The 28000-nt window shown below is 41.9% G+C and overlaps 1 protein-coding gene across 2 annotated transcripts; it reads left to right on the plus strand.

Moving 5' to 3' along the window:
- The first annotated feature begins 247 nt into the window (after positions 1 to 247).
- Positions 248 to 27828, plus strand: LOC132898554 (alpha-N-acetylgalactosaminide alpha-2,6-sialyltransferase 2-like). 2 transcript variants are annotated; one of them, XM_060940241.1, is made up of 10 exons: positions 248 to 402; positions 7671 to 7846; positions 14572 to 14761; positions 15062 to 15227; positions 16111 to 16285; positions 19097 to 19235; positions 22700 to 22803; positions 22933 to 23016; positions 23714 to 23813; positions 25909 to 27827. In XM_060940241.1, the coding sequence occupies exons 2-10, from the start codon at positions 7707 to 7709 to the stop codon at positions 26077 to 26079; spliced, it is 1269 nt and encodes a 422-aa protein (XP_060796224.1). In that variant the 5' UTR covers positions 248 to 402; positions 7671 to 7706; the 3' UTR covers positions 26080 to 27827. The 2 variants fall into 2 exon arrangements, with proteins under 2 accessions (XP_060796224.1, XP_060796225.1); XM_060940242.1 differs by lacking the exon at positions 7671 to 7846 and having other exon boundaries at positions 25909 to 27828.
- The last annotated feature ends 172 nt before the right edge of the window (positions 27829 to 28000 follow it).

A 28000-nucleotide genomic window follows, 5' to 3' on the forward strand; every position in this document is an offset into this window, starting at 1 on the left:
TGTGGGTGGAGATAACGGGGCAGTATGCAAATGAAGCAGGGCTACTGTTTGACTTTTGTTTGTCTCAGAGGGAAAGAAAGAGAGAAAGAAAGAGAGAGAGAGAGAGAAAGAAAAAGAGAGAGAGAGGTGATTACTTAAAATGTTCCTCGACTTTTTTTTTTTAAACTTCATGTCCTCTCATCTCTAAGCCCCGCCCTCTTTTCCTCTCCCCGCCCTCCCTTGTTAGAGGCAGGATGTGATGAAGGCGTTGACCAATTGCTTGCAGCTGCTGCTTATTTCACAAAGCGTCCATCCTTGTTGTGCGCAGAGTGTTTATGAGAGACTGTACAATCGGGTTGCCTGGTAAATAAGTTTGCAAATATTTATCTCCAAGGCTGGGTCTGGCAGGAGTTTCATCCCAGAGTAAGAGAAATTCTTTTGTTTCTTCTTCTTCTTGTCTGACTTGTTGGAACAAACTTGGTGCAGAATATTGTCTAACTGGTTTCTTGGAGGATCTCTAAACTTCTGTCTTTACTGGAAGGAGAGGAGAGGAGAGTGCTGTTGTGTTTAAACTACTCCTCCATGGGTAAAAGTATGGTTTTTTTTGTTTTTAATTCAGTGATGTCCCAGAAGCTTAGTGTTTAATGTGATGAGGGTAGAGAACATTGGGAAACCCTTCTGTTCTCTCTCTCTCTCTCTCTCTCTCTCTCTCTCTCTCTCACACACACACCCACATACACACAGAGGTCAGCTTCTGTTTTACTGGGCTAAAATAAAAACATGCCTTGTTTTTCTTAAATACACACTTTTTTTTGGATGTGTGTTTACTGCATATCAGGAAATGGTGCAATAGTGAAACATGTTCCTGTGCACAAGGTGTAGCTGAGGGTACTGTATGTCAGTGCAATGGCTTGTTTTTGTTTTATTTTTACTTTTCACATTTCCACTTCATCATAAATGCTTCTGAACTGTCAAGTTCAAGCAAAGAAATTGTAGGATTTTAATGATTGTCCAACCTTCTTGCTATGTCTAACAGTTTGAAAGACTTTAAACTTGTGTCCAATGTAACCATTATCTAAGAGTTAATATCCCCTTTTCTACTTTATTGGAAAAGGGGTGTGTGTTGGGGTGGTCCCAATTTTTTTTTTTTTTTTTTTTTTTTAGGATTTTGTTACGACCACTTTTTTTATTTTATTTTACATTGCCTAAAAAGGTATTGTGTGAAATTTTGGTTAAGATTGAACAATGTTCAGAGGTGCCACAAAGCCATTAAAGTTTTCACTCAAGACACAATATTAAAAAATGTGGCTTATTAACTTTCATAATACAAACGATACAGTAATGTACCTTCCTGTGTTCAAAGTAACAATAGTTATTACTTGTCTGTGATTTTCTAAACCCTTCGGTATTATGGTATCTTGTGGAGATAAAAGAACGCACTAAGGACTTCGCTAGCAGAAGGAAGCTTTCTCCCAGACAGTTCCTTGAAAGTGGAACCAATTAACCAAACACAATTGTCCTTTCTGGTTTTGTGCTTTGCACAACCGGTGCTACTTGTATTACGTGCACATAGAGAAAATCGAATTTCTGCCGTAGCTCGACTGAAATCGAAGTTCTAAATGGCATGGGAACACCTTAGCTAGGCTGAAATTGAACCGAACTTGATTTCTCGTAATTGAGCTACATGACAGGCGGCATGGTGGTGTAGTGGTTAGCGCTGTCGCCTCACAGCAAGATGGTCCGGGTTCGAGCCCCGTGGCCGGCGAGGGCCTTTCTGTGTGGAGTTTGCATGTTCTCCCCGTGTCCGCGTGGGTTTCCTCCGGGTGCTCCGGTTTCCCCCACAGTCCAAAGACATGCAGGTTAGGTTAACTGGTGACTCTAAATTGACCGTAGGTGTGAATGTGAGTGTGAATGGTTGTCTGTGTCAGCCCTGTGATGACCTGGCGACTTGTCCAGGGTGTACCCCACCTTTCGCCCGTAGTCAGCTGGGATAGGCTCCAGCTTGCCTGCGACCCTGTAGAAGGATAAAGCGGCTAGAGATGATGAGATGAGCTACACGACCTAGATTATGCGATTGTAGCAGAGCTACTTACACTACGTTCACACTGCAAGGCTTGATGCTCAATTCCGATTTTTTTTTTTGTGAGGTCGTTCACATTAACAATATATGCGACTTGTATGTGATCCTCAGTATGAACGAAAAGCGACCTAAAAGTGTTCCGCATGCGCATTGCAGGATATGACGTCACACGCAGTGAGCATGGCCAGTGTTTACGGAAGTAACCTAAAGTTTCCTGTGTATGACAGTAGCCAGCATGGAGTACCTGGCGATGATGCAGTTGTTGCGACGGAGCCAGAACATGCACAATAGCCTGATGTTAAGGAAGAGGGCGAGGGTTTTGGCTCAGGCGTTCTGCGGGGTAGTGACTGCAACCTCCGTTCAAAGGAACGTGTGGGTGCGGAGTCGCATTGATGTCATGCGCCATGTTGTTGTAACTTTTTTTTGAGAGACCCGCCGCCTACTTCAGCGCAGAATAGTGACGTTTGTGGCTTGTTGATGACGTGTAAGTCGGATGAATGCGACCTGGCGGTTCAGACTGAAGTCGCATATGAAAAGATCGGAATTAGGACCACATATCCAAACGGCCTGGGTCGGATTTGAAAAAAATCGGATCTGCGTCGTTCATATTGTCAATAAAAGATCGGATACAGGTCACATATGGGTGAAAAAATTGGATTTGAGTCACTTCAGCCTGCAGTGTGAATGTAGTGTAAACCCTATCGAGCTACGTAGTCAAGCTACTTACTTCAGCGCTGTCCCTTCCGGGAGTGACGAGACCATAAGCGGGAAACTCAACAGCCTTGGTCAAAAAAAAAAAAAAAACGCCTCGGTCGGCATGACACTTCACCTTAGCTGCCACTTTATTAGGAACACTTAGCAGGCTAACAGTTCATTACAGATCAACTTCAACTTGGTGGCCATTTTATTAGGAACACTTCTGTTCGTACATACAAACTACAGACACTCTTCTTGTGAACACGGAACTGATAACTTTGTTTATACTCTTGAATAGCTCTTCATGACGACAACTGGAAGTGTACCAACACGATGGGGCGTGTGGCGCCACCTGTGGCTCGGGTGCACAATGTACCTCACACAATAGCTCGATTTCCTTGTGTGCATGTAGGATTAGATTTCTCTGGCACCCCTGCTGGGACCCTTAGCTCGATTACTGACAGCAGCTCGATTTGGATGTGCATGTAAACGCACTAATTGTTGCTAGCCATCTGAAAAACATAGAAAGAAGATTCACAACTTCATCAGCATATTCCGATCAGACTGCTCATTGTTTAAGAACCCCTTAGTGCATGAAAGTTAACCTTCTATCAGTCTATAAACTCTTCCTGCCTCTTTTTCGTAGAAGTGGCATATTCCCTCTAGAACTGTGACTTTTTTTGGGGTTTGAGATCTTCTCTGCAACAGTCTATGCACCAACTAATGTTAATGGCTTAACCCGATTTGCAACCTCGTGTGGCACCTCTAAATATTAACCAATTTTTCTGAAATTTTGCTTGTTGCCTTCTTTTAGCCTATGTAAAAAAAAAAAAAATGGTAGGGTGGTCGGAATGTTTTGGTAAAAAAAAAAAATTCCCATACATTTTTGGGACCACCCGTGTGTGTGTGTGGGTGGGTTTTTTTTTTTTTTTTTTTTTTTTTTTTTAAATGGGTCCACAAGAGCTTCCTTTTTATGCAGCAAGTTACAAGCAAAACATAATGAAAGCATAACTTTATTCATCACACACTTGTGAAATTCCTCTCTGGATTTAACCCATCATGAACACACGCATACCCAGAGCAGTGGGCAGCCATACGAACAGCGCCCGCGGAACAGTTGGGAGTTAGGCGCCTCGCTCAAGGGCACCCCAGCCCAAGGCCGTCCCATATTAACCTCAGCGCATGTCTTTGGACTGTGGGGGGAAATCCACACTGACACGGGGAGAACATGCAAACCCCACACAGAAAGGCCCTTGCTGGCTCAAACTTGGAACCTTCTTGCTGTGAGGTGACTGTGCTAACTACTTACACTACTGTGCTGCCCGAACATGAATGAACGTCATCAAATTAAAAACCTGCATAACAGACATGTGGTTGTTTACATACATGGGCTGTCATGGCAGTATTAGGCTTTCAGTGACTTTACTTTTTTTTTTTTTTTTAATCAGTTCTTTTTATTTGGCAGAATGGTTGTACGGGGGCAGCACAGTGGTGTAGTGGTTAGCGCTGTTGCCTCAGGGCAAGAAGGTCTGGGTTTGAGCCCTGTGTCCGGCGAGGGCCTTTCTGTGCAGCGTTTGCATGTTCGCCGGGTGCTCTGGTTTCCCCCACAGTCCAAAGACATGCAGGTTGGGTTAACTGGTGACTCTAAATTTGAGTGTGAATGGGTGTCTGTGTCAGCCCTGTGATGACCTGGCAGCTTGTCCAGGGTGTAACCCGCCTTTCGCCCGTAGTCAGCTGGGATAGGCTCCAGCTTGCCTGCGACCCTGTAGAACAGGATAAAGCAGCTACAGATGAGTGGTTGTACAATATTTATCCCTTAATAGCAAACAACTTGTTGCGCTTTTTTTTTTTAAGTGCTTGTTCACATGCAGTACATTTGGGTATCTGGTGTGCCTACCAAACCACAAACTCTGAGCTAAGACAACCCAGTCCATTTCAGAAAACCTGTGCTTTGTGCCCCTCATCTGAGTGTCTTCATTCATGGGGTGGGATGAACAGTGGTTCGTTATCACTTAAAGAAACGTGCTTTATCCTTGTGATATTTTGACCAAAGAAGCTTTTGGTAGCCATCAACAAGCTTCTGGTTGGATATTTGACCAGAATTCTTGGCAGTTCAATTAAACTTGTGTATTTCCTGGCACAGACCCCTAGCTTTGTGGTTCCTGGGTTGTTCCTGACCATCCAAACCAATTACCCCTCACCTGAGGTTGACTGTTTGGATCACCTTTCAGCAAAGTGGCTACACCTAGCAATTCTTTCTCTGATCTGCGCAGGACTCCTTGGACTTTCCTATTGTACTGTGTTGGCCAATGCTGTCAAACCCCTATGTTGGTACAGAGAAGTTACCAGCTGTAGTCAGTCACGATAACTAGCAAGAAGTTAAGGGGCCTTGGTATGGCAAGACAAGACGGCTTGGAGCTTTGAGTACCACTGAATTAATTGTCGTGTGTGATTTTGACTGATTTCAGAAAGCCCAAAATAAATCCAAGCTCTTTTTCTGAAGTGGTCATTCTGCCACAGAAAAAGGATGGTTCAACGAAATCATTGTGGAAGCTCAATATTGGCTTGATATTCATGTCTATTTTCTGACTAACAGTTGGTCAACAATTAGTTTTGTGGTTCATAGTTGTAAAATGATTTTTAAAGTTTATTTTTGGTAAGTCAAGTGTTTACAACTAATAGTTGAATTTACACTAATGTTCTAGCAGTCAGTGAGCTTTGTAACAAGGAGCAAGGATGTGAAGTTTGCTTTGTCTTGCGAAACTTTTATTTTTTTAAGTTCTCTCTTTGTGTTTCTCTTTCAACTTGTGCTTTCTGTGGTTCAGTTCCATGTAGGGCTGCCCCTTTTTTTTTTTTTTAAATTAGACATGTCCAGCCATTGTCTAAAAGTCAATGCATGTCAGGTTCTCATGCTCTTTGACTGAGGAGTGAGGTTTGTTTTTAATTGTGGCGTCTTTGTCTCCCCAGTCGTCATTAGTTTTTAGATGTTCATTCCATAGCTTTGTTGGATTAAAGTTCAGGTTAAGTTTAGGACTGTGTAATACTTTATTTATTGCTCTGAAGTTTGAGGTTGTAGGTTTACTTTTTTATTTTAATTTTTTTTTTATAAAAAGCCATAACTGGGAACACCAATCTCCTCTTGGTCTAGCTAGCACAATCCTTGAGGTCTCTTGAATATGCTCACTGTCTGGGCTTGCTAGTGGCGTGTTTTGGTACGGTAGTGTTCTACTTGCTTTTCTTGATTTCTCCATTTCTTTGTTCTCTCTCTCGATTTCAGGAATTGTCTTACCTGTCTGCCTAACTCCCCACAGTTTCTCTACACACGCACTTCAGATACACTATTGACATCCACCCTGTTGGATCTTTTGGTTCTAAAAGGATGGACTTGCTGGTATAGCCCTTACCCAGTGTGTGAGCAAAGCCAGGCTGCCATAAAAATGAAATTGGACAACTTTTATACTCAAGGATTTTGAAACTACGAAATGTTATTGCTTTTTATTCTAATATTTCTCTTAACAGGGTGGGAATGTTATGGTTACCTATCAGACTGATGGGATTAAATGAGGGAGAGAGACACGTTAAAAGGGAGAGATGGTCAGCGTCTACAGTTTTCCCTCAACATTGTGAGCTCCAGGAAATGATGCCAATACGTGAGATGGCTCTATTTACACAGGCTGTATAGTCCGGTAGAGCTGGGTGGATATGTGAAAAATCCTTAAACACCTGACAAAATGAGGGGCGGCACGGTGGTGTAGTGGTTAGCGCTGTCGCCTCACAGCAAGAAGGTCCAGGTTCGAGCCCCGTGGCTGGTGAGGGCCTTTCTGTGCGGCGTTTGCATGTTCTCCCTGTGTCCGCGTGGGTTTCCTCCGGGTGCTCCGGTTTCCCCCACAGTCCAAAGACATGCAGGTTAGGTTAACTGGTGACTCTAAATTGACCGTAGGTGAGTGTGAATGGTTGTGTGTCTATGTGTCAGCCCTGTGATGACCTGGCGACTTGTCCAGGGTGTACCCCACCTTTCGCCTGTAGTCAGCTGGGATAGGCTCCAGCTTGCCTGCGACCCTGTAGAACAGGATGAAGCGGCTAGAGATAATGAGACCTGACAAAATGAATCCCACTGAGGAAAAACGTCTGTAGTTTAGAGAGGATTTGAGCAACTTTTTAAAAAATATATAAAACCGTATGAAGGCAAACTGATTGTATAAACAGGATACACAACCTTAGGGATATGGAAAAACCTAGTGTCTGATTTAAAAAAAAAAAGTGTAAAATTATTTTGGTAGACTGAAATAATGTTGACGTGTTTGGCCTTTTGTCTTTGGCATTTGAAGTGTTGGGCCTAATTGTTTTAGTCGGACTTGTATTGTTAACATTCATTATCTTGTCAGATTGTGTGAATTTGAAAAGGCCAATTAATCACCAAAGGTGCGCGTGGGATTAGAAGTGTTGTCACAATGACTTGTTTCTTGATTTAGTAATCGGTTGCTTGGAGTCTTGAGCAGTTTCCTTTTAAAACCTGAGCAATCCAGGCTTCTCTCAGCCTTCAATAAACCCTCTTGGCTTATCCATTTTTATCGCTTAGCCCTATATCCCCCTCTTCCTCACACTGTTATTCTCCAACTGGCTCTTCGTTGGTGTCTTGCGTACCTTTGTAATTGGCCAGATTCTAGCTTCCTTATAACTTGAACTGGGGGGGGGAAGCTGCTCGTCTTGCTGTCTGTTCATTTCATTAAAACCAGATGATAGGAGTGCATTACACAGAAATATACATGCATGCAAAATTTCACTTTCTGTATTGCAGGGTAGCACCTGGTTCCCTGCAGAGTTGTCCAGCCACTTGGATTAATAAGAGGATACTGTGCTTTCCTGTTTCACTGCATGCCTTCCTGATGCGATAGTCTGATTTTGTTTGCCTCAGAGTCCCCATGACCTTTCCAAGTGGCCAGGAGCGGAGATGATGTGTTTACGGCATCAGAAAAAGTTCGTCTTGCTCTGCCTGTTTTTGTTCCTCGTGCTTGGGTCCTATGTGCTTAATTCGAGGATGAAGATTGGGTCCCACCTTAAAGACCAAAGGATTCCCTCCAATACCTCCAGGTATGAACATGCTTCATAACACTCATTAACTGGTTCGAGAACAAAGGACAACTTTTTGTGTACTTCAAATACTGTCATAGTGACCTTTTTGCACTGTAGCTCTTGGCTGAATAAGCTCAGTTACTGGCTACATAATCTCGCTGTTGATTTGTGGTTACATGTGGTGGTGTCAGACTCTCGAGTTTGAAAATGTTATCTTTAAATCTGTCTCGTTTGAAGTAAAAGTAGGGTTGTGTCTTAAGAGGTGCTTGAGTGCCAGTCATTTGAAGAATGATTCTCATACAAGCAAGAAACAGGATGCCACGTAGCCATTAGCTAGGCTACGTGAACATGTACTCCCCAGCAATAGCCATGCTTCCTGCCACATTACGTACTTGTTAAATTGAAGGACAGTCTTGCTTTTCATTGAATTCAGTGGAACCTTCTCGCAAAAGAACAGCTCCAATAATGTGACCTATTTTCTGACCGCCATCTCACATGTCTAGTCATGGGACAATTTAAGAACTTCAAGGCTTCACTTAACCGCTATTTATGTGGCTCAGAGGGTCATTTTGGTTTTGGTGGCTTGCCCGAGTATAGCCTTTTTAGAGAATTGAGCTCTGTTGCGCACTGATCACACTTGATTATCCTGTGCTGTTTTGAGAGAAGCCCAAACCTTAGTTTAAGTGACGTGCTACTGAGCTTGCTTAATTAACTTGGCATGACGTGGGAATAAGAAAGGAATGCCCTTTTGTGCTTTCTCAGAAAGTGTGTTGGGTGTGGTGTTGGTGTGCGTGTTTTTCTACTATAGAAAAAGTACCTTATGTTCCTTGGTGACTTGTACAACCCCAATTCCAAAAAAGTTGGGACACTGTGTAAACTGAATAAAAACAAAAATGTGGTGATTTGCGAGTCATGGAAAGCCTATATTTCTTTGAAAATGGTACAAAGACAGATCACATGTTGAAACTGATTTTGTTTTTTGAAAAATATGTGCTCATTTTGAATTTGTCAGCAACATGTTTCAAAAAAGTTAGGACAGGGGCATGTCTACCACTGTGTTGCATCACCTCCTACTTTTAAGAACACTCTCTGTAAACGTTTGGGACCTGAGGAGAGCAATTGCTGTAGTTTTGAAAGAAATGCTGTCCCATTTTTGCAAGAAACACTTTCAGTTGCTCAACAGTTCGGGTCTCCTTTGTGATATTTTGAGCTTCGTAATGCGCCAAATGTTTGAAATGGGAGACAGGTCTGGATTGCAGGCAGGCCAGTTTAGCACCCGGACTCTCTCACTACAGAACCATGCAGTTTTAATATGTGCAGAAACGCCAAACTGCTTGTCTTGCTGAAAGAAGGAAGGCCTTCCCTGAAAAATATTTTGTCTGGATGGCAGCATGTTGCTCTGAAACATGTATATATCATTCAGCATTCATGATGCTTTCCAAGATGTGCAAGCTACCCAGTGTCACGTACATTAATGCACCCTCATACCATCACAGACGCTGGCTTTTGAACTGTGCACTGATAAGCCGGATGGTCCCTCTCCTCTTTAGCCTGGAAGACGTGATGTCCAAGACTTCTAAAAAGAATTTCAGATTTCGATTCATCAGATCTCGGGACAATTTTCCTCTTCACCTCAGTCCATCGTAAAAGAACTCGGGCCCAGAGGAGGTAGCTGTGTTTCTGGATATTGTTGATATCTAGTTTTAACTTGCATTTGCGGATGCAGAAATAAACTGTTTTCACAGACAATAGTTTTCTGAAGTGTTCCTGAGCTCAGACAGTGATTTCCACTACAGACACATGTCTGCTTTTAATGCAGTGTCGCCTGAGGGCCTGAAGATCACAGGCATCCAGTGTCAGTTTTCAGCCTTGTCTCTTGCATACGGAGTTCTCAAGAGTCTCTGACTCTTTTAATGATCTGTACCATAGATGTGATCCACAAATTCTTTGCAATTTTACATTGAGATGTTCTTTTTAAATTGTACTGTTTGCCCACACAGTCTTTCACAGAGCGGTGAACCCCTCCATCTTTACTTCTGAGAGACTCCGGCTCTCTGGGATGCTCTTTTTATACCCAATCATTTTACTGACCTGTTGCCAATTAACCAAATTTACTTTTTTTTTTCAGTCTTTTGTTGTCCCTGTCCCAAGTTTTCTGAAATGTGTTGCTGACATCAAATTCAAAATGAGCATATATTTTTCAAAAAACAATAATTTCAGTTTCAACATTTGATGTCTTTGTAGTATTTTCAGTGCAGTATAGGGTTTCCATGATTTGCAAATTATCGCATTCTGATTTTACTGATGTTTTACGGAGTGTCCCAACTTTGGAATCGGGGTTGTAGGCCTGTCACGATGACCAATTTTGTTGGACGATATTGTCAAATTATTGCGGTAAACGATATTCAAGTCTCTTCAAGACAGTTTTATGCCACTAGTAAAATCATGCAAATACACCCTTTCAAAGAACAGTAAACTTTATTTCACTGTTTATTCAATTCAACAGTGGAATATAAATAAATAACCTAAAGAAATAACAGAACCACTCACAACAAAAATAAATAAAATACAATCTATGGTTCTTGAAAATTGCACTTGAGTGCATATTCTGGACCAATTTTATTTTTTTATATGAAAGTATGTCCCTTTACACACTCATCCAGAAGGGTAATTTTGCACAAGGCCATCTGTCTACAGCAGGGGGGGAACACATCTGGAAAAATCCCAAGGGAGTCTGGAGCCAGATTCGTGACGTTACCTGCGGAAGCGCCAGCAGGCTGCGAGAGCTTTGCACAGTTTCAGTGCACAGCCTGTGTAGACCAAGTGCTCCCATTTCTCTCTCATTATCCGGTCTGTTGGGAAACGAGGAGTACTAATCCCGTCAAGATTGGTGTTGCTACACCCTCCTATGATACATCTGTTAACCATTTTAATAATTACGATGACGAGGAAGTTTGCAGAAAACCACCAGGTCGTTTTCTCATAAACCAGCGCTGACGTAGGATTCAGAAGGAGGCATCCCACAGATGACGTCACAAATCAATGTTTCCCGGGAAATCCAAATGCCAAGTTTTTTCAGAGGCGGACCAATTCGCCTCAAATGGCTTGATTTCAGCTGAAATTTTTTTTGGTATTGTGCAAGGTTTAAAAAAAAAAAAAAATTGCAGAGAATGCAGAATGTTAGATATTTAACGAAGTTTAATATAAAATGGGAGAATTACATTGATCTTGCTCCTGAATTTACCTGTGATGTGCCCTTTAACTTGGCACAGGATAATAGACCTTTTCTTCACAGGCAACATTCTGCCAATCCAGTTTCTCAAAGATTAGTACCCAGATAAAGTGCAAAATGACATGTTCCCAGCTGTCATTTGGATAAAAGTAACAATTGGAGTGAGAACATGTAGGCAAGGGTGTAGATTTGGTATTAACATTGGTGGGGACATAAACCCAATGCTGACCCCCAGTGGCGCCAACTTCAGGTCAACACTAGAGGGTCACAATATTTTGTTCCATTGTGTTCCACCAAAAGGGTATCCAAAGTCCAGACTTTTAAAATCTGAATGAATGCTTTTAGAATGCTAGTTTAAGCTGATATGTGATTTGATCTAACAGTAAAACAGGGTGAGGGCTCTAGAACTTTTTTGAGACACGGAAGGTTACAATTTTGCCTTGTGATGACCTGGCGACTTGTCAAGGGTATACGCCATCTTTCGCCCATAGTCAGCTGGGATAGGTTCCAGCTTGCCTGCAACCCTGTAGAACAGGATAAAGCGGCTGGAGTTGATGAGGTTACAATTTTACTTGGCACCAGAACATATCTGAATTCTGATTGGTGGTTATTATTTCTTGTTTGTCGTCTTGAGCCCAGAGGGGAGGAAGAGGAGGGAGGGACGGGGTTCTACAGAGCAGTTTTTAGCCACCGCTTTCAAATGAACCCCCTCGAAAACCAATCAGTTCAGTGTATGTGACGTTTTCAAGAGGGGTGGGAGTAACCAAAAATTTCTGATCAAGAAGGTGGAGGCTGTTATGCTCATTACGTGGAAATATTTTTTTTGGTTGTTCATGGCCCAGACACCTTTTAATGTCCACCACCATTGGGTGGTTGTTTACATGTCGTTATACAAACTTGGTCAGGGCTCTGCAGGTCTTAACTGAAACACTTCAAATTCAGGGTTAGCGGGCTGCTAAAGTTTGCAGGCACTTCACAAGCAAGACTAGGTGCAATATTAGCTGACATTAAAATGTATCAAATTGTGCTAATGTCTTTGTGACCTTAATGAACACCACTTGTCAGTATCAAGTCAGGTTATTTACATGCCACACAAACTTGAACTGTCCTCTTTGTATGTTGTCGTTTCTACACACCGAATACAAACTGTTAATGGATTCATTTTACAAGCTAATCTGATGTTGCATTCCTCAAGGACCTTTTGCTAGCTAGCAGCCGGTCACTGCACTGCAACCACACTTGCTAATTGACACGGTAGCCTAACTGCTTGCTGTTTTTGTGACCACGCCCCCAGACCGAAATATTCATGAGCGAATTTTGCATGGTTTCACCAGGTGGAAACCTACAGTAACCATTTGTGTACCACGGATGGAGCGTGGGTTCTAACCCCCCCCCCCCCCCCCCCCCAAAAAAAAATCATAAATATTGGTAGGGACGTATCAGCTGTCGTTTGATATTGGTAGGAACACGTCCATACCCAATTCTACACCTGTGGTCTGTACAACGGAGCAGCATGTTGTCTTTCCCCATTCGGTGGATCCCCTGGCTGGATAACTGTTGTATGCTGGGAGGCCCCGCCTCTGACAGAGCATGTTTTATTCAATGGGTCAAGCTAATACTTTGGCAACTTCCCTATGTAGGTGTACAGCGCATAAATGCCAAAATCGTGGTAGAGTTCATTTTCATTTACCATACAATAAGTTGGTATATCAAATATCGCACCAGGCCTATCTGATTGGATGTCTTTCTATTAAAACTTTACGAAGGCGTGAGAACGCCCTACCCTTGGTCTTGTGTCACAATCTTTTGCCTCAAAACAAAAGGAACACATTATTTAATGCAACTAAACTACTTCAGATTTAGTTGTGCTTTCTAAAGTTAATCTGCAACGATTCTGTGAGGTTATTAATGACGCTTATTCACCCGTGCACTTGCCATGAGAGATTTTGGGAGTTGGATAAGGGAATCCGATTTGGAAACAAAAGTAAAAAGCCTTGCTGTTAAACAAAATGCATGTCTTTCTCATCATGGTAATACTTGTTTGGAAGTACCAGGAATGGATCGATTGGGTTTTTTTTTTTTTTTTTTTTTTTTAAATTCTGACTTTCTGATATTTTTCCTGATATCAAGTTTTATTTAACGAATCACAAGTGTTCTGAGATTTGATGTTGTACAGTGTGGTAGACTCGGTCAATCTCTAGGTTGTACAAACTCTTGTCTCGTATGTCTTACCTTCTCGCCAAGCTTGATTTGGATTCAGATTTTAAACCCTCAACATGTTCTCCACCTCTTTAAATCATCAATTTCATTGTCCTCCATGACAGAGCGCAGCAAAATCGCTCCTCGCAGATAAAATTTAATCTAACGTCCACTATATTGCCCAGCTACTGACCCTGGCTATCCCCCATAATGCATTGCGATATACAAGTGATGACACAGCTATGCTTGGGGGCTATTGTCCCTTTCTGCAGTTGGTTATATTTCCAGAATTTTTTTCCCCTCCATTTTATTTGGTGGGTGTGGGATTCCACAAAATGAGCCTGACCAATTATCCTCTATTGTACTTCTACAAACAAAAAATTAAGCTCCATTCAGTTATTGCATAAACCTGCTTTTATCTTGGGCTGCTTTTGAAACCTAGTGTAAGCGCATTGAGTACTCCAGCATATTGCTGCATACAACTTTTATTTTTATTGTTGCACACTGTGTAGCTGAATAGACCTTGAAGTTCGTAGTTCATATGTAGGCTACTGCAGTCTTAAAAATGCCAGTGGAGTGTTCAGACCACATGCTGCAGGTTTCAGGACGGGCTGAATCATTGTAGAGAAGAGGAAATAAGAAACCGCATCCACCTACCCCCAATATCATTGATCGAGGGGTGGAAAAAATCCATCCAAGACTGAACTCTGACATACTGTAATAGTAAAATGTATATATGACGAACTTCATGCTTGAGGTGCTTAAAGTATTTGCCCATGTTTAAAAACGAATGTTCAACATGTATTTGAAGAAAGTAAATATCCTGTAAATGTCCATGCTGTGAAGTTGGTATGGAATGACACACAAATTGGGACCATGGTATCTTGTCGCCTTGAGTCTTTGAGCTCTTTGGTTTTCAGCATCAGAAACAGGGTTTGTTAAAGGAGGGGGCATTAACGTGACCAGGGGCCAGACAGTCTGGTGACAGTTGAGGAAGAAGCTGCCCCAATTGTTACTCCAGACCAGTTGGTCTAACTGGTCTGGTTCAGTACTTCCTGGCGACTCCTTCTGCAGACTTAATGATCAAGTCAGTAGGCGTTAGAGCTACAGACGGTGTACATTCCTACTGAACTCCATCAGGGTCAACTGAGGAAGAATTTATGAATTGTGAATAATTGATCATGGAGTCGAATGACTTCAGTGTGTTCATGGTGAACAGGAGATCGGTGGAAATGGTGCTTCACCACTGGTCTTACTTGCTGTCCTAATGTGTAGAAAGCACCCCAGTGATGTGCATTTGTCCATTTGGCAGCTCCATGACTGAAAGTGTGCAGCAGAAAACCAAACCTCCAGTGGAGCCCCTAAAGACAACCAAACCTCCAGTGGAGCCCCTAAAGACAACCAAACCTCCAGTGGAACCCCAAAAGACAACCAAACCAGCTAAATCCACAGAACTAGACTTCTTTGGAGACAAATACACCACTGATGATGTACCACAAACTGTAAGCATTGTCACTTTTCTCTATATGCATTTACCTTTGCTTTTTAACATTAACCTCAAAACAACTGTTAGTGTTGAAATTAAATTGGGCGTTGATGTACATGCTAAGAACTAATGGAGAAACTCATCTTTGGCATTTCCATTTTGTTCACCTAACAAGTTACAGTAACTTATTTTGAGACTCAATTTTAAGCTAAGGCATGAGCCACTTAGTGGCACTGCAAAATAATCATACTTTTAAATGTGCTAACACGATTGAGTGGTTTTTTTTTTTTTTTTTTTTTTTAATTTTGCCTTTCAGAGCTGCCCAAGCAGTATTCAGAAAAAGGTGTTGCACACTGACTTTGGTGAGAGGTTCTTGGCCAATGTACCAGTTCTGCAGTGGGCAAAGCATTTGTCCGAGCCAGAATATGAGCGGTTACGCCACTATTATGGTGCTTACGGGTGGGGCGGTCCTGACTTCAAAGGTGAGTGTAGCTGGTACTGTTGAGATTCAATATTATAAGGGTAAGAGTGGGGACACTTCTATTTACATATCCTGTAACTGTAAGGGGTATGTAGCAGTCTGAAATGATTAACCTAGTTATTATTCAGGACATTTTATTAAGCTTTTTGCTTGAATTGCATACTGGCCAAGAAAGATGCATCCGTTTGCTCAAGATATTAAATTCCTTCTTTAATTTTAAAGAGTTGGCCGACTCTTTACCTGGATTTAAAAAGGTTGGAAAAGTGCTTCAGGTACGGTTGTTCTCATTGCATCAAAATCCCTTATTGTCAAGGATCAATAGTGGCTGATGTTCAAAGCTCACATACTGGGTATATGTTCTTTTCATTCACCTAGCATTGTCTGGTAGGTGTGTCAGACATTTTGCTCATCTGTCCAGCAGTTGCTGCTGTGTGCTGCTAGCAATGAGCCAAGTTTTATCTTGGTTATCAGATTGCGTTTATTGCAGGGACAGGAGTTCTTCCTATTGATATTTTCTCAGTAGTTATTTGTGCTCTCAGTAAAGTTTTTAGATGGACCTTTTGTCATTGTAATGCACAAGTCCAGTACAATGAAATTGGTTTGCTGTCCTTTGCTGGTGCGCATAAGATCATGTTTAAAAATAAATATGCACACTCAATGTATTGTGCATTTCAGGTGTTCATGCTAGGAGTGTCCATGTTCAGTGCTGTTATGACTCTGGCAAAAACTTTCAGTCTGCTTTGCTGTCATTTCGTGTGGCGTTCATTGGAGTGATTTCCACAAGGCTCACATCTTGGTAGCACATGATTGTTGTGGAACATGAAACTGATGGTAGTTCCTAACAATTACAGGCTATCGTATGACAGGTCTAATGTGTGTTGCAGTTCTCCAGAGTGCACTGGGCCTATTAAACACCACCGCTAATCGGCGACTGTTTGACGACTGGGAGAAAAGGCAGAACCGGTCCCAGTGTATCCGGTGTGCCGTGGTAGGAAACGGAGGAATCCTGAACGGGTCGAAGAAAGGCCACGAGATTGACCAGAACGACTACGTGTTTAGGTGAGCGAATATTGGAGCGCTCCTGTTTTGGAGAAACGCAGTGTTCTGCAGACCTAAAATCAGATAAACCACGGTGTCTAACGCTAGCCAGTTGAGGCTCAAGTCTGGAGATGAAATGGTTCTGAATGTGCTGAAAAATGTTAGTACTGATGGACGATACCACAAAATTAACAGCACTGCAGTTTTTGTTTGCATTAACATTAGGACTGCTATGAGTGACTGACTAATTGACATGAAAACTAGTCCAACTATTTTACTGATTAAATAGGTGGCACGGTGGTGTAGTGGTTAGCGCTGTCTCCTCACAGGAAGAAGGTCCGGGTTTGAGCCCCGTGGCCGGCGAGGGCCTTTCTGTGTGGAGTTTGCATGTTCTCCCCGTGTCCGCGTGGGTTTCCTCCGGGTGCTCCGGTTTCCCCCCACAGTCCAAAGACATGCAGGTTAGGTTAACTGGTGACTCTAAGGCTATGTTTACATTAGACCGTATCTGTCTTTTCTTCGCGGATGCACTGTCCGTTTACATTAAACCACCTGGAAACGCCGGGAAACGGGAATCCGCCAGCGTCCACGTATTCAATCCAGATCGTGTCAGCTCCGGTGCTGTGTAAACATTCAGAATACGCGGATACGCTGTGCTGAGCTCTAGCTGGCGTCTCATTGGACAACATCACTGACATCCACCTTCCTGATTCGCTGGCGTTGGTCATGTGACACGACTGCTGAAAAACGGCGCGGACTTCCGCCTTGTATCACCTTTCATTAAAGAGTATAAAAGTATGAAAATGCTGCAAATACTGATGCAAATACTGCCCATTGTGTAGTTATGATTGTCTTTAGGCTTGCCATCCTTCCACTTGCAAGTGGTAAGTGATCTGCGCTGGGATCACACACACAGTGGCTCAGTCCCGAATCGTGGCTTGTGCACTTCACTCGCGTGCTCTGAGCTGCGCAGGGCCGGACTGCGCACCCTCCAGAGGGCACTCGCTGTTCAGGGCGGAGTGATTTGGAGCGCAGGATGCCTGCGGAGCCGAGCGTATCCGTGTATTGGTATTGTGTGCACGCAAATCGTGTATTGGTGTTGCTGTGTGCACACTAATCGTTTTAAAAAAGTTAATCTGATGATCCGCTGATACGGTCTAATGTAAACATGGGCTAAATTGACCGTAGGGGAGTGTGTGAATGGTTGTCTGTGTCTGTCAGCCCTGTGATGACCTGGCGACTTGTCCAGGGTGTACCCCGCCTTTCGCCCGTAGTCAGCTGGGATAGGCTCCAGCTTGCCTGCGACCCTGTAGAACAGGATAAAGCAGCTAGAGATGATATGAGATTAAATTTCTTCCAAAAAAAAATCTGACCATTTTAATTTTCTTTTTATGAAGTGAAAGAGGAGGAAAGGTCATTTAATTATAAATAACATTAATTGCATAGCATGTAGTAATGAATTGTTTTTCCTTATGTTCCTTTAATTTACATGTTTGTATAATTTTGATCAATATTAAATGTATTTCTGGCGTACTCTATACAAATTGCAGAAATAAAATGATTAGATGTACATGTCCCAACAAACTCAACATGCATGAACACACACTGATGCCAGTCAACATGGTTTAAGCCCAGATTCCAGCCTAAACACTTATTCATTGGGAATTCTAAGCATGCCTCAATAATAAAAATAGGCTTTAATGAGTTTGGCAAAGACACAAAAGCTATTAAAGTTCTCATTACTGGTAATTTAAGAAACCTGAATAGACAACACTTGGCTTTTGGTTCTCTTTTTTTTTTTTTTTTTTAAAGTAAATTTTAAACTGTAGTGTTGTCTGGAGTCAAAGCTATGACCTTTAAAACCCCATGCACGTGATGCCTGTACAGAACAGGTGTGAGGATGGTTTTCTGCTCGTAGATCACGTGTATGCATGGGTTTGGAGAACGAATACTAAATCACCAGACCAAAATGAATGACGTCTTGCACACAGTATTTAACATGAGCTTTTCAACCGTGATCTTAATGCTGATTAAAATTTTAAATGATAATACTAACATCAGGAATTTTTAGCCTGAATTCAGTAACCTTTTCATCGAATAGCTCTTTGTCATTTGGGTTAAACCTAAGCAATGAATAGAGGTTCAGTATTGCACAACAGTAGAAAATGGGATGGGCAGATGGTTCTGATTGTCCATGTCAAGAATACATAGATAAGAGCTTGGCAATGTGACTCCCATCATAAATACTTGATGGACATGATGTTCGAGAAAAACCTCAACATTTCATAACAAACTGCCAGTAAAACAGTATTGGTACATTAAAAAAAAAAAAAACACACTGGTCCTATTTACTGTCTACCAAGAATATTCAGCGCTTAAAGGGAATTCATTGTGTGACCTGTTTTTTACTTTTGAAGTTGAAACACTAAATCAACTGCATCCAGAGTTTGTAATTAAAAAAAACCCCACAATAACCCAAGAAGTGTACTGCAACATAATTTTGTCATGATTTCAGATTGTCTGATTGCCCAGGCCTAGATTGGTAGATGGTGCAAACTCAAATGTTCTTTAAAAATGCTTTTCAGAAGTTCAAATTGAGGTTTAGTTTGGTTTTCCTTCTGCTTTTTAAGTTCTCACCCCATTTAACTTGAACTACAAAAAAACAGTCCCCAAATAATTGTACCAGCTAAATGGAAACTTTTTAACTTGCCTTCTCGTAATTGTGGCTCAATGAAGACATTTTAATAAAGGAATGTAAGCTTTGAGCTGGGAAGCAAAAGCAAATGGCGAGTAATGTGTAAAGCATTGATACTAATTCATCTCTTCTTCTCTCAGGACAAATGGTGCCATTATTAAAGGCTTTGAGGAGGATGTTGGCACACGTACCTCTTTCTATACCTTCTCCACCAACACCTTGCGCAACTCCTTGAGAAGTTATGCAGGCTTAGGATTTAAGGCTCCCCCTATGAGCAAGGTAATGAATAGTCCAGTGTGGAAAATCCCCCCCCCCCCCTTTTTTTTTTTTTTTTTTTTTTTAAAAAAGGTCCCATGGCATGAAATTTTCACTTTGAGGTTTTTTAATGTTAAAATGAGTTCCTCTGACCTTCTTAAGTCACCCCAGTGGCTAGAAATTTCATAATGTGTAAACCAAGCTATGCCCACCCTTTGTCAACATTTGAGAATGGAGCGTTGATGGGCTCTTCCCTTTACTACGTCAGCAAGGGAGATGATCCCCACGCCCCCCCCTCTGGATTCCCACCCACTGTATGGATTGCCCGCCCAGCTCAAAAGTTGCCACCAAACATGGAAATCGCGCTGTACATGGATGTGACAACACAGAAAGGAGTCTGTTTTTACTGCCGGTGGGAGAGCCCCTGAAGACGCAGTGGCTTAATTTTATTTACTCCAATAATACGCCGTCGAGTCTACCGAAGACGGTGTATGTTTGTCGGAAACATTTTCCTGAAGAATGCTTCCACAACTTGGGACAGTACAGGGCAGGTTTTGCACATCAACTGTCACTGAAGCCTGGGTCCGTACCAAGCATCCCTGCCACATCAGCCACAAACACCGAACAAGTAAGTTAAGTCGTTTTGCCGTGTTTTAAAATCGGCACGTTAGCCTTGCAATGGCTACATTAGCTGTGCAGCTAACCGCTTCCTGCAGTTAGCCAGGTACTCTGTGCTACAAAACCAAAAAGCATGCAGCATGCTCTGTTATAATAGCCAATCAAAACAGTTTTTACAAAGACACCCACATTCTTTTTAAGTCACTCGTTCGTTTTATTTGTTTGTTCAGTAAAAACCCAAGCATTTGTTGAATTTATTTTATTTCCTCACGTCGCACCTTAATGACGTCAGCGTGCAGTATTTTTCCCTTCGCGGTTTCTTCCTTCTCTCTCGCCATAGTAAGGCACCCGCATCCACTTGTTCTGACCCACTCGAGGTAGCGTCACAGTGCTGTTAGTCAATCAGAGGTAACACGTTTACATGTCATGAATATTAATGATAAGAGCTGAAATCCTGTCGCTCTCCCGCCACCCGCTCCTCCACCAAACTAGAACAGCCTGAAACAGAACCACAGCACTTTTTTTTTTTTTTTTTTTTTTTTCACCAAAACCAGCTCACAGGGTATTCATTCATACTAAAGACCACCGCACAGTTAATGAAAAAACAATGCCATGGGACCTTTAAATGAATAAATTGAGCTCTTAAGTTGGTTGTAGCCATGTGCTGAATTTTATGTTTAAGGTGTTATGGTGGTTAAATAGTAACTTGAAGTGCAGTATTGATGACTTGCACCTTGACTTTGGAGTGAAGTCCAGGACCCAAGCGGTGTAGCTCAGGGGACTGAAGTGTTGTCATGCAGAACAGTTTCTCTGTTCGCTTGCTTCACTGCTCTGCACTAAAACTTGTCTAAGCATAATTCATGGCTCTCCTTTTTAATGACCACACAGACTCCTCCTGCTGTGTTTGAGAGTCAGAAAAGGTTGTGTGGGTTTTTTTTTTTTTTTTTTTAAAAGGAAGCCTTTGTCACATGTACACTTAAGCATACAGTGAAATTTAACCCATCTGAAGCAGTGAACACGCACCCAGAGCAATGGGCGGCTGTACTACAGCACCCAGGAAGTAGTTGGGGGTTAGGTGCCTTGCTCAAGGACACTTCAGCCAAACATGTTAACTGCATGTCTTTGGACTGTGGGGGAAACCCACACAGACACGGGGGGAACATGCAAACTCCACACAGAGAAGCGCCCCCCCCAAAAAAAAAAAAATCAGCTGCTGGGCTCGAACCCAGAACCTTCTTGCTGTGAAGCTAATCAGTACACTACTGTGCTGCCCAAATTTGTTCAATTTAATATGGGTTAAAGTGGATTTTTATTTAACACTTTTTTTTTTTTTTTTTTTTTTTGGTGGTTGTTGTTGGGTGTGTTGTGTGCTGCCCCCCACCCCTTCACTTTTCAGTGACTTCAACTCTGCTCTATGCATGCGCACGCACACCTGGCATTGGATTGCTCAGGTCTGTGTGGTTACTGGCCATTCTTTTCTTTGAAGGCACACAAACGCACTAATTTTTTGTACATTTTAATTTTAGCTTTTTGCCAAGCAAGATCTATATACACTACCATTCAAAGGTTTGGGGTCACTTTGAAATGTCCTTATTTTTGAAAGAAAAGCACTGTTCTTTTCAATGAAGATCACTTTAAACTAATCAGAAATGCACTCTATACATTGCTAATGTGGTAAATGACTATTCTAGCTGCAAATGTGTGGTTTTTGGTGCAATATCTCCATAGGTGTATAGAGGCCCATTTCCAGCAACTCTCACTCCAGTGTTCTAATGGTACAATGTGTTTGCTCATTGCCTCAGAAGGCTAATGGATGATTAGAAAACCCTTGTACAATCATGTTAGCACAGCTGAAAACAGTTGAGCTCTTTAGAGAAGCTATAAAACTGACCTTCCTTTGAGCAGATTGAGTTTCTGGAGCATCACATTTGTGGGGTCGATTAAATGCTCAAAATGGCCAGAAAAATGTCTTGACTATATTTTCTATTCATTTTACAACTTATGGTGGTAAATAAGTGTGACTTTTCATGGAAAACACACAACTGTCTGGGTGACCCCAAACTTTTGAACGGTAGTGCATGTATGTACATTATGGTTTGGAAACCACTACAGCTTGCGCCAGTTACAGTGGCCCCAGTGTACAATCTGCATGTCTTTTGAACTGTGGGGGAAACCGGAGCACCTGGAGGAAACCCGGGGAGAACATGCAAACTCCACACAGATGGCCCCTGTCGGCCGCAAGGTTCGAACCTTCTTGCTGTGAGGTGATAGTGACGACCACTACGCCTCTGTGCCGCCCCTGCAAGTAATCAAACACTGGTGAAACTCCTCACGTGTTGCCTGTCGGTTTGACTGGCCTCCTTGCCACCCACGGCTGATGCTTGATCGTGCTCCTGCTGCCACGTAAATCTTTTGCATTGTGTTCTGTTAAAGGATTTTTATTTATATTTTGCACAGCATGCCAACTTTTTGGACTCAGGGTTATACACTAGGCTTACATGTAGAAGATGTTGGTATCGGAATTTCTTAGAAGCATGAGCACATTGTACCCTTGACAAAAGGTCAGCGTTGGGCAACGTTTTAGCTGGGGGGGGGGTGGGCTTTTTTTCTTGTTCTCTCATTGTAATAAGCCTGAGAGAGCGCTTTGTACCATGCAGTATTTTCAGGTCCTTGCAAGTTCCTGATCTTGAAGCTTTTCATAATTGCATGCTAATTAAGCTACCTGTTTAACAACTTGGGCACTGAACAGTGGCACGTTTTGCATAAATACCTGTATACATGGGGGGGCCCTCTGGGCTTAAGCTCACACTTTTTGATAGGAGGGCTTTTTTTTTTTTTTTATAATTTTCCCCCATTTATTTACCTTTCAGGAGACCAAGTACGTTTTCCTTCCTGATCATGACCGGGACTATATTCTCCTAAGGGCTGCAGTCATGCACACGGCAATTGAAACAGGAGCTGAGCGGGGTGTTGAGTGAGTACTGCAGCTATCTTGACTCGGTCATTTTTACAAACCAAATATGATGTTGGCCAAATGTCTTGACTTATCTTGCTTGCCAGAATGCACCTTTCAGAAGAAACAATAGGTTTGCTTTTGTTTTAGTCCAAAGAACTATTTTGGAGATGACACGACTGCAGAGAAGTTTAAGATGTACCACCCTGACTTTGTCCGTTACCTCAGAAACAGGTGTGTACATGTTTATTTTAGGTGCGTGTAGACTGGAAATTCCATGTGAACACTGAGCAATTGTTAGCTTCATGAATGGAAGGAATTAAAAGCATGTGAAAGGGTTTTTGTTTGTTTTTTTTCTTTCCATTTCAGTCTTCACATGGCTTTTGTCTGTTTCTTCAGGAAGGGTTTATGTGCAAAATGGAAATTATGCTGTCCATACTTGTTTGACAGGTTAAAGTAGACTCGGTACCTTATTATCCCCCTTGCATATAACGTGGGGGGATATAGCGATCACTCTGTCCGTCTGTCAACATTTTAGTTTCTGGAGTTTAGTTTCGTAACTCAAACTATTCAGCCAGCCCCCCCCCACCCAAAAAAAATCATGAAACCTGACGGCTATGTTAAGTGACCTAGAGGAGTTGTGCCTTTTGGCGGTTTGTGATTTCAGTGTTCTCCCCCAATATTTCCATGGCAACCAATTCAACTTGGAAAAATTTGGAGTGGGGTTTCCTGTGGGGGCTGGAGGATATGTCATCTAATGACTCGTGTTTTAGAGCTGTACTCGCATGTGTAACTCATTTTGCTCTCTGTTCATCTAATTTCACCTGATTTTGAAGTAAATTTAGAGTTTCATTAATACATTAGGCCACTGACAGTATAGAAATAATCCTCAGCTGTGTCCAAGTATTTGATCTTGTTTGTCATCCTGTAGGTTTCTGCATTCAAAGACACTCAATACCAAATACAAAGACATCTACAGACCATCCACAGGAGCAGTGATGCTGCTGGCTGCTCTTCATACATGTGATGAGGTAGGAGCTCTTTTCCTTAATGCATTTAAGGCCCTGTCCACATGGCAACGGATTCAGGTGAATCTGATAAAATTGTTTCGGCCTGGCGTCCACACGGCACCGGCGTTTTGGGTGCCCCACAACAATATTTTTTGAGAACAGGTTCCAGAGTGGAAAAATCTGGCAACAGCGCCGTTGCGAAGTCGTCTGGATGAGTAGAACGGATTTGTTTACGATGACGTCACAACCACATGACTAGAACAAGCGGCGCACTCGCTGTTTTGTATGAACCAATGCATTGCATTCACTTTTGTATACAGCTTTTCTTTTAAATAAACAAGTAACTGAACCATTTCTTGAAATTTTTTTTTATTGGATAAGACGGCTTTTCAAAATGTTCACACAATAAGAAAATTAAGTTATATAAAACTTTGTACACACAAGGCACGATTTCCTCGCATAGTCGCAGCCATCTTATTGTTTGTTCCTGGCAGTGCTTCATGCCGGGTAGAAGGGGTTTATGCGCATGCGTCGTCTACTTCTATTGTTCTGGTGTCTCCGATGGGACCGTCTTACAGCGCACGTAGAGGTGTGGCATGTGTATTGCATCGTTTTCAGCAAGTGTTGCGTTGCCATATGTACCTGATATTTTACTGATCCGTTGCCCATGTGGACGCGATATTTTTTTAATAAAATCTCGTTGTGTGGATGTAGCCTAAATCTGTGCTCTAGAGGTTTTTGTAAAAGCCAAAAACAAGTGCGTTCTTGATGTTTTGGTTTGCTATTATTCATTTTGTTTCTAATACAGTACCAGTCAAAAGTTTGGACATGCATTTGATTTCGATTGTTTATTTTTAAGATGCTTCATGTCTTAATGATGGCTGTCGTTTGTCTTTACTTAGTTGAGCGTTTCTTGACTATGGATTTACCACAGTTGTGGAATAGGGCTATTTACTGTAATCTCAAACACCTTCAGAAGGCAAGAAATTGCACAATTAACTTTTGACGAGGCATACCTGTTAATTGAAAAGCATTCCAGGTGACGACCTCATGAAGCTGGTTAAGACAATGCCAATGGTGTGTAAATTGTCATAAAAGCTAGCTACTTTGAAGAATCTAATGCCGCTTTTCCACTGCAAACGCGGCTGAGTCGGGCTGTGCCGTGCTGAGTCGAGCTGAGCGGGGCTGTTGGAGTTGCATTTCGACTACAACCGTGCTGAACCGTGCTGGCTGGAAGTGGGTGGACACATTGGGTGGAGTTAGCGAAAGTGGGTGGACGTCACGTGATGTCGGATGTCGTTAAGCAGTGCAAACAGTGACATCAGTGATCTTTTAAACGGTAGTCTCACGACCCGAATAGTAAACAATAAACATGGACATAGAGTCGTTAGTGTTGCTGGTCTTGGTGCTGTGGCTTGTTGTCACCGACAACGCCAACAGATACTGGCAAGAGCGTATAGATGAGGCGAGGCGCATAAGGCTTCATAATTCTCCTTCTTCCGGGTTTACGGTGTTTACAGATCCCAGCGTGCTCGCGGGGCGTGTGGGCATGTGAGGACACTCCTCCTCACCAATCAGTGCACAGGGGAGTGTCTGCTCACGCCCCCAGCCTCACTCGGCTCGCTTCAGCCCCACTCCAAAACGGTGGGAGTTTTGGGGGCTAAGCAGGGCTGAAGCGAGCTGAGTCGTGCTGTTTTTTGGTAGTCGAAATGCAAGCCGTGTCGGGCTGAAGCGAGCTGAAGTGAGCTGGAAAAGGGCCATAAAATATGAAATAATTGGATTTTTTTAAGCACTATTTGTTTCCCACAATTCCATCTGTTCCATTTATTTCATGGTTTTGATGTCTTCAGTATTGTTCTACAATGTAGAAAATGGTCACAATACAGAAAAGCCTATGAATGTCTAAGGCGTGTCCACACTTTTTACTGGTCCTGTATTAGCTAGAGAGATGAACTGGTGGTTTGTATTGAACATGCTTTTAAGACTATTTGTGCAGTCAAATCCTTTGACAGTGTATACATTGGGCTTTGTCATACATTAATGCCTAACTAAGCAAACAATTTTATTATTTATTTTCTGAAAACTAATCTTTGTTCTTTTGTTGTGATATTAAAAGGTAAACGCCTATGGATTTATGACGCTGGACTACCGAAATTATTCGGACCATTACTACGACAAAAGATTCCATCCGGTAGGTTTCTATGCCAACCATGACCTGCAGATGGAGTTGAGACTGTGGCAGCAGCTGCACAAGGAGGGACTGATAAAGCTCTACATGCGATCATGAATGCGATGAGCTCACTCTGACTCGAATGAAAACGGTATGATTGATCCCTCGCAGGAACTTGGGTGTTGTATGCTGTGCACACAAACCTCATGATGCTTATGACCTCTGGACTTGGCCTTCCTCTGCTAATTGGTGTTAAAGCAATGACTGTCGTCTTTATTGCCTGTAAATGTTCAGGAGTTGGGACAATGCTGGAGTTGTAATGGCAATAACCTGTAACTCACTGATATGACTGTCATTATAAGATGCCTTAATGGAAAGCAGAAATGACGAGTGTTGGCCTGGGGGTGGTGTCTGTCTCCGTCCCTTCAATGAAGGGAGCACTGTGCAAGGGCTGCTTGTAACAGTCCTGGAAGTTTTATCAAGCTCAACTGAAGACCAAAGACCAATCACTATTTTTCTGATGTTTAAAACACTTGGGTGCCTATTGCTCTAAGGTTTTTCTTTTTTTACACAAACAAATCATTGGGTCATGGTGGACTATGAAGAATACTTTTGCTACCTCTTAAATAAATAAAACTAACAGAACTGATATTTGATAGTGATGCCTAAGGAGATTTCCTCAAATATATACCAGTGACTGCTGAAGTTAATTTAAAACTGATGGGCATTTTTGTTTAAAACTGAAGTGGTATTGTATAAGTTAAGCTAGTTTTTTTTTTTTTGTTTTTCCCCTGGCTTGTGGTTATTTTAATAAAGGGTACATTTGTTATTTAGAGGGCTATTTTTGTCCAATAAAAAAAAATCGAGTCCCTCAATATATACATCTCAGTAAATATTCTAGTAACTGACCATATAGGAGATGGGAAAGAAGTTAACTTTTTGAATCCTACAGCATTTTGGAAATGTTCTATTAAAATTCAGAAGGGATCTTCCTAAATTTATTTATTTTTTTTTTAAATATTCATACCCTTTGTCTGAAATCGCTCCCTACTCACTATATAGGGCACTATACAGTGGGGATGCCATTTTATAGTGCTGTCTGAAACCGTAGTGAGGATTATTTACACCCTATATAGTGCACTCAAAGTATCCTACAATGCATCATGAAAAGTAGTGTACAACCAACGGTCACTAACCAAAGCAATATATCCCATCATGCATTGTGGTCACGCTGAAGGAAATCGAATCACAAGCCTCAAATTTGATTTAATAAAAGGCAGCGGCAAAGAAGAAAGTATTCAGCTTTTGATTTTAAAAGAGCTGAGTGCTGCAGATACTTTGTATTGATTAATGTGAGATGTGCTCGGTGTAATATGGATCACAAAAATACATGCATGTATTTGATTTTTGGAAAACCCACCAGCCAACTGATCTGGCACATTTTTAATCATGTGACAATGACATAAATAGGAGCATGACAGATTAGTGTCTGAAAGCATTTTCATTTTACCAAGAAGCTCACTACATAATCCTCTACATAGTAATTTCTGATAGAGGGAGTGGCGATTGACTTTGGATACCAGGATAGAGGCTGAAATTCATAAGCATTATGATTTTTAATTAAAAAAATGAACAACTCCCAGTCTTGGGACCTCCATGAGGACACAGCAAAATTTTTCTAGGTTGTCATGTTTAATTTAGGGTGGTTAACCTATCGTAACCAGTGTTGGGTTTAATTTATCTGCTGGAACATGATCAGCATTTGGTTGTTTTTGCTCCTTCGTTATCACGGGTCTTAGCAAGGAGGTCAAGTGAACAGCTGGGAGATGGTGATAACCTTTTTTTTTTTTTTTTTCCCCCTTTCTCATTTTTTTTTTTTTTTTAATTAATCCAGTAGATCAGTTTTTCTTTAGAAACATTGTGTACTTCATTTAATACAAAAAGGACTGAACACTACAAAATGTTAAGAGCTGCTTTGTTTTAATAATGAGCTGAATTGGGTGAGCTTGCATGTCAATGATTCTGACATTTTGTATAA

This window comes from Neoarius graeffei, chromosome 14 (genome assembly GCF_027579695.1).
Source record: "Neoarius graeffei isolate fNeoGra1 chromosome 14, fNeoGra1.pri, whole genome shotgun sequence".
Lineage (NCBI taxonomy): Eukaryota > Metazoa > Chordata > Actinopteri > Siluriformes > Ariidae > Neoarius > Neoarius graeffei.

Bases quoted from the DNA above. Each gene is read 5' to 3' on its own strand.
- LOC132898554 (XM_060940241.1), top strand. From the start codon at position 7,707: ATGATGTGTTTACGGCATCAGAAAAAGTTCGTCTTGCTCTGCCTGTTT. The intron at 22,804-22,932 runs GTGAGTACTGCA...CTTTTGTTTTAG, and splicing joins GGAGCTGAGCGGGGTGTTGA to TCCAAAGAACTATTTTGGAG. The intron at 23,814-25,908 runs GTAGGAGCTCTT...TGATATTAAAAG, and splicing joins CTCTTCATACATGTGATGAG to GTAAACGCCTATGGATTTAT.